Source organism: Phragmites australis, chromosome 13 (assembly GCF_958298935.1).
Source record: "Phragmites australis chromosome 13, lpPhrAust1.1, whole genome shotgun sequence".
Classification (NCBI taxonomy): domain Eukaryota; kingdom Viridiplantae; phylum Streptophyta; class Magnoliopsida; order Poales; family Poaceae; genus Phragmites; species Phragmites australis.
Genome location: NC_084933.1, coordinates 29,489,327 through 29,498,917, shown reverse-complemented (window position 1 = coordinate 29,498,917; position 9,591 = coordinate 29,489,327). Strand labels below are relative to the sequence as shown.

The window sequence follows — 9,591 nt, the reverse complement described above, 5'->3', positions numbered from 1 at the left end:
GCTCGTCGTCTATGGAATTCTCGATGGGTTCCGGTGATCTCCAGATAGACGCTTTCTTCAAGCTGCGTGTAGGTGTAGGACTAGCATGTACGTGCGTTAGGTGTGTGGGGGGGTTGCGTGCGTGCGTGTGTGGGGGGTGAGTTCGCGTGTTCATGTTCAGATACTACAGCTGTATTCAGTGGTGAAGAATAAAAAATAAATAAAGGGCTAAAACAGACTCCTAACTATCCTAACGATCATGAACACTGAGTTTATTCAACAGTCTCCCGAGACCCTCTAGTCCGGCGACGATGAATCCCCTCTCTGAGCTAAACCCTCCTCCCCTAACCTCATCATCACATTCTTCTCCCCGTCGACTGAAAAGCTCTGAAATTTCATGCACCTGAGCAATAGGAAGTGTTTTTAGTATTTCTCTAGAATAATCCTCGTGTCCCACACAGAGCAAACGTCGAGATCTGCCGTTGGCATCGTGGACGTGGCATTGGCCCATCACGAGAATCTCCGGCCGACACAAAACAAACCTCTGCTAGGAACAACACTAATATCGCCGGCCGTCCAAATTAAGTTGTGCGCAGCATATCAGCAAGATGGTTAACGGAGTTTGAACCAGCTACTCCAAGTCCATACAGCAAGCAAGGTACCTCTCTCTCTCTCTCTCTCTCTCTCTCTCTCTCTCTCTCTCTCTCTCTCTCTCTCTCTCCATGGCTTCTCAGGTCTTTGTTAACCACCAGCGTGTCGAGCATATAACCATGGCAAGCACGGAGTGATAGGCAGGCCACTTACGTGCAGGCACATGTAGCTAGAAGTGGTGCTGCTGTTATAGGGTTCACAAAAATTGATGGCGGTTCACGTGGTGCTCCTCGCCGTGCCGGCCGTGGCGGGCGGGTTCCTGAAGGCGTTCCAGTTCGCGTTCCTGCTATGGCCGTTCAACCTCGCGCTGCCGCTCGCGCGCCACCTGCCGCGGGCGTCCATCACGCTCCGGAGCGTGGCGTCCTTCTACGCCGCCGAGCTGCGGAGCTACGTGAGCGGCGCCCGGCTCGGCGTCCAGCGGCTACCGCCGCCACGGAGCCAGCAGTACGCCTCGTTCCGAGGTGGCGAGCAGCAGAGGACACACGAGGAGGTCGTCGCGCACGCCATGATCGCCCTCATCGACATCTCCTACTGATGCATGGGTGCCCCGTGCCTTCCACTCCGCACTGCCGGGTGATCCGTTGTGTGCGCTGGTTGATTCCTCAGATTTCGCGGTGGTAGTCTTGATCGGTTAGCTCCATTTTATTTTGATCATGTAAATAGTCTTTTTCCCCATGCATTCGTCAGCTGAGGTGACTAGCAAGCACCTTCACTGTGGATTTGCTGCAAGCTTGAGAGTATTATACGAAACTGAAAAAATAAAAGTATTTCGAATTTACATATTTCAGCGACACATCTTGTGATTGAACTGTCTTTGTTTGCTTTACGCAGAGTAATTACAACTTGTTTCGCTCACGAGATATTGCGTAAGGACCAGTGATACCTAAGAGGATGGGTTAGGGTCACTTAAAATTAAGTCTCAATTTCAACAGTATAAATCTAAATTAACTGTCTAAATATACTCTAAATTTATCTAATATTTCTACTTTTAGTAACAAAATTTTGCATCATAGAAACTAATCGTACAAACTACATATGACAATTCTAGAAAAAGTAAATGAGGAATAGTAAGTATAAAAAATAAATATGGAATGAGAAAGTAGAGAGAATGCAAAATCAGTATATGTTTTTTTCCTATGGTATCAGTGAGTTGTCACTCACTCCTAATCCATATTAGAGCCTCTCCAAGGGCCAGGCTCTCCGGTCGGCTAGCTATGTGGATAGCCATTAGAACTCTCAACACATCGGTGAGTCTCCTACTAAGTCTATCTCAGAAGCTCATTTCCGTTTCCACTAAGACAGTGTTTTGCCACTCTGATAAGTGTGTTCCAACTGCTCACAAAGTTTGCAACAGCTCCATAATATCCTTAGAAGGTCTCGTAAGACACAAATACTGCCAAGCTATCTAGATATCAGCAAATACCAAGAGTAACAAGTGTAAATCACTTATTTAATCCAACTCTAGACTAATTAACTAGCTAGATGCATATTAGATCTAAACTAGCACTAATCAATTCATTAATATTGTGTTAATTGTTGTGATATCCACTATCTTCACTTTGGTGTAAATAGCTCTCAAATATTAATAGCAACAGCCTTTTCAGCTCCAACACACTTCAAATGACAAAGTGGTAGAGTATTTATAACCCCCCAAAAAAAAAAACTAATCGTAGAAAGAACTGTCCAGAAATTGTGAATATAGGATGACACGGTGAATACTCCGGTAAGTACAACTCTAACGATCTTAAAACTAGCTGTTACTTATACAGCCTTCTCATCGAATGTTCCATTGATTCTTTAGCCTTTAGCACCGGAATATTTGATGTGTAAACTTATTTGACAATCTCTCTGGAAATAATGAAATCATCATTTGATCACCGGAACATCCGGTGCAATTTTTCTTATGAACATGGGAATATCTGTTGTGATTCTCTCATGTGAACAAATTATTTTCTTTTAACAAAAGATAAATGAACAAATCATTTGCCTTTAACCTCAGTGTTCAGCTATTCTTTCCATGATTCTGCAGGACATCTGGTGCCATATACATTCCCTGAGCTCCCCGTTCTGTCTGTGTATCTCTGATATGGCTTGAACTGATTCACGATAAGCAACAGATGGAGGCTCTGAGCAGCTAGCTAGATGGATTTAGGGACAGTTCTTTGCTTTCCTTGATTGAATGCGCGATGCTTATTATATAGAGCTGGCCCTAACACACAATGCTAATAAACTAACAACCCAATCCTATCTCTAGCTAACAGAATCGGATCTCAATCTTGGAGGCTAATCAACTAACAAACTTATTTAAAAAGATACTTGGCTTATCTCTAAGCCGTGGACGCCGAACTGGCTGCCGCCGGGCTGGCGCTGGTCTGGTCCTTGGCCTGCTTATTCCTGCGCCTGTAGGCTGTAGCCCTTCCCCACAAAGGCGCCCACACCAACCTCGCACATTTCTACGTTGTTGGAGATGCCACCCCAACTCCCCAAGTTCACCTTCACTGAGGAAACTCTACGGTTGAAACAAAATGCACATCAAATGAGTGATATAGCAAGGGCTTTCACTAGCAGAGTTGGCCACATTCTGAAAAATCACTCAGGCGTCGGTGTGAAGACACTCAAGCTTGTAATCCGTGATCATTACAATGTCAACACTTGTCCTCTCAATAGTTGACTTCAGAATGTTATCACACCAGGCATTGAAGCAGTCGCCATTTTGCTGCCTAGAAAGTATAGGTTAGTGTACAACTTCCATGCTCAATTTTACTTAATGGGTGTGGAACTTGATTCGGTATCTTCACCTCACCTATTGTGCCTTCCGGCCCACGGTTGGATTTGATTGCTTGAGAAGCCTGACAAAACTGCATCTGTATCAAGTGTGTATTACGGGAGATGAATTAGGGTGTCTTATTTCTAATTCTTTTGCTTTGGAGCAATTGAGACTCAGTTTATGCAATGAGCTAATCTGCCTGAAGATACCATTCTGGCTGGAGCGGCTGCCTGCATGTGACTTGGTGCAAAAAGCTGCAAGTGATAGAAAGCACAGCTCCAAACCTCTCCGCTTTTGACTTACTTGGTGACCCGGTACAACTCTCACTTGGAAAATCATCACAAATGAAGAACCTAATAAATGTGGGCTTTTCATATGAGCCCAACATTGTCAGTTATGCTATTACCAAGCTTCCTTCGATTCTGCCACATCTTAAAACTCTTACCATATCTTCGACTAGTGAGGTATGCTCTGAAACCTCACTTCATTAGATACCAGTGTTGCGACATATAACTGTAGTCATGCTCAGGAACATAACTAATTTGAGATATCTTTATGCAGAGAATTAATACACCAATGATAGCTGATAAATTCCTCCACCTCAAGTACTTGATTTTTCTTGCTGGTGATTACGAGGACTTTTCCCCAGCCTATGATTATATCTTTGGTTTCGTTTCAGGATGCTTCTCTCTTGGAGATTTTCATCTTGAGTGTAAGCTACTGTTCATCTTGCAGATATATCTAGTATCTGATGTGGAGCCATTTAATTTAAGTGATATTAATATGGATCCTATGTAGATTAAACATCTGGATGATATGAAGCATGATTCGGTTTTTGGGGATGCCTCACACATGAGGCAGATTTCTGAACACAAGCATGACAGGCTCAAGAAGGTGCAGATCAATGGCTTCTGCTCTGCAAAGAGAATGGTTGGGCTAACATGTCATATTCTCGAGAATGCAACATCACTTGAAAGTCCTACAGTGGACACCGTATATAATGCGAAGGCGGATGCTAATATTAGTAGGTGTTCTGTTGAAAAAGCCAGTGAATGCAGGCCCATACGCAGGGATAGGATCTTGGAAACGCATAAAACGCTCCAGGTCGTCAAAAGGTACATTCTGGGAAGAGTTCTCTCTGCAGTTAAAGTTAAATGTTGGGGAGCCTTGCAGCCGGTGCCATGCTGTATATGTCAAATTACCGTAATTATCCAATATTTAACTATGCGATGTTGCATATGTTGTTGTCATGACTGTTCGTTGTTGAGGTCCTGTGATATTACACTCACGTGCTGTGTTTCTTAAGTTATCATAATTTTTCAATGTTGTGCGCTTTATTGGTGTCTCTGTAACACTGCAAGTTGATGTGTACTTTCAAGATCAGTTCAGTTTACCGCCAAAGTTAAAAGTATGTCCTGTTAGTTTGCTTGAACCAAAAGTTCACTGGGCATGCGTCTTTCTCGTCTCATAACAAATGCGGAATATATGTTATGTTGTGATGTTGCTGCCATTGCGCTAGCTGCTATGTTGCACTTCTTTTTGTGCTATTCAGAATTATTCAGCAAGCAATTTCTATGGACTATGCGCTACTGGTCTTGAACGCCCTTCTCTTAATTCGTAAACATTTTTTACACGTGTGATGGGTAGAGTTTTCCCTCGTGGAGTTGTTGAGCATTGAGATACTATGTGATGTACTCCAAACAGACAACAGCACACGGCAATGTTCACAGCCAAATTTGGTTCCCAGTTTATAGAAAGTCCGTTGTGCTCATAGCCATGGCAAAGCAGGGAGGGATAGATAGGTGGGTACATGCAGGCGCATGTTGCAGTGGTGTCGTTGCTAGAGTTCACAAAGATTGATGGCGGTTCACATGGCGCTTCTCGTCGTGCAGGCCGTGGCAGACGGGTTCCCGCAGGCGTTACTGTTCGCGTTTCAGCTGTGACTGTTCACCTGGCGCTGCCAAAGGTCGCGTCCTTCTAAGCCAATCTCTGCGGCGCTACGTGAGCAGCGGCCGGCGCGGGGTGCAGCCGCCGCCGCCGCGGAACCACCAGTACTCCTCCCTCCGAGGTGGCGTGCGGCAGGGGACGCACGAGGAAGAAGACGTGCACCACATCTCCTACATTTAGCTGTGTGATTCATTGCATCCTTGGGTTGATTCCTCATGTTTTCGCTATGGTCGTTTTGGATCTGTTAGTTTGCCATTTTCTTTTGATAGCATAACTAGCACTGCTTCCGTATTCGCCGGCTGAGGTGTTCGTTTAGCTCTTCCATTGTGAATTTGCTGTAAGGAATTATACAAAACTGAAACCAAAGTATTTTAAAGTTTACCATTTCAGTGGGTGCTTCCTTTAATTTAACGTCGATGAGTGCTTTCCTCAGAGTAGTCCTGTGCAACAGCGTATTATTCGAGACTATCTATTATCTTAATATTTAATGTGTAAAAGAAGTCTTCACATTTGTTCTCAAGATCACAAAATTATCATATTAATTTGAAAAAAACAAAAGAATCTAGACTATTCATTATTACTGGAGATCGTCGACGCGCTCGCGACAACTGACGTGCTGCTGGATGAACTGATCGACCACATTGACGTCGCTGCCACCACTGACGAACTGTTGCGGATGTTGGCATGACGCTGCTGCTCTTCACGTTGATCTGCATCGGGCGAGGGACCAACTGGCTGCGGTATGGGGTGGGGAAGTTCGTATCAAGGATCTAGTTGGATCAGAGTTCTGATAATCTATGGTTGTAGAGAACTTCTGAAATCGACTTCTTGTTAAGTACAATACTGTCGTAGTCTACAAGTTGTAGAGAAGTTTGAAAATCGAGTTGATGTTAGGTAGAGGGGAATATGTGTTGATGATTGAGTTTGTATCGAGTCGCTGTGAACTGCTCTAAAATCGAGATCAAACAACTCTGCCATTTTCCTAAACTCCTGTTTTGATTTCGTTTCTGGATGCTTAGAGACTTTCGTTGTTTTCTTTTTGATGCTTGGAGACTACCAGGGCCGAAATTGTCACAAAAGTACTTGGGTCGGCCCGCAAAAATGCGGTCCAAAGGAGACCTGAACTGTCGCGCTGTGTTCCCTTCTCAAAGTGCTGAGCCCTGCGTCCATCCCTGGTGGCCAACGGCGGGGACCGGAACCGGAGGCGCGAAAGATCCCAGCGGCGCCTTCCTTCGCATCCACTTGCGGCGACTTGGGGTGAAGACGATGGTGCTATACTTTTAGTTGTTAAATCTAGTATTGATGACATCACATTCTCATATTAACTTAAAGCATATTTCTCTACTATTCTCCGTTTAAAGATTACTTTTTCTTACATTTTAGATTCTTTTGCTTGGTGGGGTTAGGAGCGTTGAGAGAAGGAAATTGACTGGATGGTTAGGAACTGATCGGGCAAACTCTAAGAGTGGAGCGAACCTATCAGGAATCGATCCCTGTCCCTGCAGGTCTTAAAGGAATCAATTTGCCTCTTGCTTTCACTGGGCTAGAGGCTATATGGCAGAGGGTTTTGTAGATATGTTGGTGCGTTCTTTTTTTTTTAAAAAAAGCACTCTGTGCCATTGATAATTTAAGTATGTGTTTTTTATTAAGTCGTTGAAATAATGCACAAAGGCAACCTTTAATCTTATATAGAGATTGAAGTTGATAGGCTGATGCATGACGGTAAATGCTAGTTAATAGTGTTGACCGAGTGGTAGAGAGGAGTAAAGCAATCTTTGCATTTCCATGTGTGGTACAATGTTGCGATGGGAAGGAGATCGCTAACATATGAGCTAATTTTCAATGGGCCTCATATGTGAGTTAGAGGAACCGCTTCCGTTGCTATGTTTGCGTTGACAAAATGATTAATGTTGGTTTTTGGTGGTGGAATGACTGGACCCCTTATAGAATAGATGTTATTGAGAAACCTACAAATCAATGCGTGTATTTATTTAAATATGTAGTTCACTAGTTATCCTGATCGAGTCCAGGGAACAGTCGTAAACCAAGCACCTCTTCAGATTTCAATACTGGTTCTTTTATATGAAAAAACATCATACTGATTTCGTCACTAGAGAGCCACTATTCAATTATATGCAAATGACGTCACATACTCACATCACCCTTGACCCACTCGTACTCCTGTATTCCTGCCATACAAGTTTAATGTTGTAATTTCGATGGTACTGTCGAACTAACAAATATTATGATGTCAACAAGTAATTTGGTGAAACTGACAGTTTGATCGATTTTATTGATGACCATGGAACATACATAGCTTTGGTGAAACTTGCGTTTTTTAACTTCAATTATTCGACCACGCAACAGACAAGTTCAATGAAACGGCCGTGCCAAATCCATGGGAGCAGCCCAAAATATGGTGACCGTACTATTCTTGGGTCAGGGTAACTGCATCCTAAACAAGTTCACATCGGCCAGTTATGGCTGGTCTGGCTAAACCAGGCCGAATACTGGCCACCCCTCACCCCTACATCATTTTTTTTTCTTTAGTATTTTGTGCGTGCAGCTTCTATATATTACTAGAGAATATATACCATAACTATGAAATGTTGCATATGTTGTTATCACAACTGTTAATTGTTTTGGTCATGTTTCCACGGGCATCCATTTTTAATGTCAGAAAAACTTCTGAAAGAAATTGATTGTTCCTGTTTGCACTTAGCAGTGCCAAAAAAAAGAAAAAGAAAATACGAGCACGATGGTTCACACAAGTTGCTCCAGAATGCATACAGTTGGAAACATGGATGGTAACCCGCTAGTGTAAAATCCCGGAACCGAGAGTCCAATATCAACCACGGGTCCGTGGCCATCTCTGTCGCGGGCTCACCTCGACTTCTGCCGTGGCGAGCCACCGGCAGACGCTTCTTGTTTGCACCCGCTCGGCGGAGACGCGCCTACTCTTCGCTCCGCGGCGCCGTGCCGGTTCCAGCCGAACGAACGACGTCTGCGCTGCATCCATATCCTCAATTATTCCTCCAGAGAGAACTAAGTGCTCGATCTCTTCGTTCTTTCCTTTCAGTCCTTCCAGCGAGTACAACTGGGTATGGTCGATCTCCATTTGCTGCTCCTGGTGTTTCTGCAAAAGTAAGAAACCAAGTCGTAACGTGTATCGATTTTTTTTTACGAGAGATTGATATTGTCATTTATTTGATTTGACGATCTTCGGTTTTGCATGAGTTTTGATGTGATTCGAATTTGTTTGAGATTTTATTTGAGCATATTGATTATGGACTAATTGGAATTGGAGTTGGAGATATGTGTTTGCTTGTCTTATGGTGTGCAGATGATGGATGCAACTTGGCGGTCAACGGTGGGATGATCAGGGCCAAGCAGAATGCTTGGTGCCAGACGATCAAGAAGGCCGGGTGGAGTCAAGTGTGATACTAGCTGAACATGTGGAGGTCAAGCAAAGTATTAAAGGCGGATGGAGACGGCGTATTAACAAAGTCAAGCGAAGGGGATGTCGGTGCAAGTGACAAGACGGCCCGAGGGATCGGGAGCGGGAGAGACTTGCCAGCGGTCAGGATCGCATGACGGAGTACACGCACTTGCTTAAGGTGTAAGCAAGGCGGTGAGTAACGCTTTGAGAAGCGTGCAGGCGGTTTCGCGGTTTAGCCTCAAAATCGTGGGAGGACTGGAGGAGTATGTGGCACCATCGCGAAGTTTGCGTCGAGATGAAGCTAAGTCGTGAAGGCGTCGCGGCTGTCTGATGAATGGAGAAGAAGATGGACAAAAATACCCTCGGTGGTAGGTAGGAGTGCACTACAAGAGAGAGGTGTTTTGGAAAAAAAATCTAGAAAAATTAAGAGTCAAGTTTTCTAGGCCTATAAATAGAGGGGTAGGACTAGAGAGAGCTTAGAAACAGCCACTTGAGCCCCCTTGTACTACTCATTTGAGAGCCTTAGAGTTAGGTTTTTAAATGAGAGAAGGATGAGTGCTTAGCCTATGTAATAGGTGAGAATTTTGAGAGATAAATCTTTGTAATCCATTTAAAATAGGGCTGATCTCTTTGAGTAATTAAGTTTATGTTTTTCCATATGCTTGAATTCTCCTCCTTCTAGTTTCCCTCTATTAATTCCCTTGCAAGTTTACAAGTTTTTCAATTTTCGGTTTTGATTTTCGTTTTGGTTTTTGGGTTGAAATTTCAGCACCTTGTGAGATCATTCTTCTTGTTGCTAGAAGCATAA

General features: G+C 43.8%; 2 protein-coding genes across 2 annotated transcripts; both read left to right on the top strand.

Moving 5' to 3' along the window:
* The first annotated feature begins 298 nt into the window (after nt 1–298).
* LOC133888825 (uncharacterized) lies at nt 299–1,423 on the top strand. Its single transcript, XM_062329197.1, has 2 exons — nt 299–637; nt 790–1,423. Exon 2 carries the CDS (start codon nt 839–841, stop codon nt 1,163–1,165), a length of 327 nt encoding a protein of 108 aa, XP_062185181.1. The 5' UTR covers nt 299–637; nt 790–838; the 3' UTR covers nt 1,166–1,423.
* Nucleotides 1,424–3,570: 2,147 nt separating this feature from the next.
* LOC133889611 (uncharacterized) lies at nt 3,571–5,524 on the top strand. Its single transcript, XM_062330065.1, has 4 exons — nt 3,571–3,861; nt 4,077–4,109; nt 4,196–4,628; nt 5,364–5,524. The coding sequence occupies exons 1-4, from the start codon at nt 3,742–3,744 to the stop codon at nt 5,522–5,524; spliced, it is 747 nt and encodes a 248-aa protein (XP_062186049.1). The 5' UTR covers nt 3,571–3,741.
* Nucleotides 5,525–9,591: the final 4,067 nt, after the last annotated feature.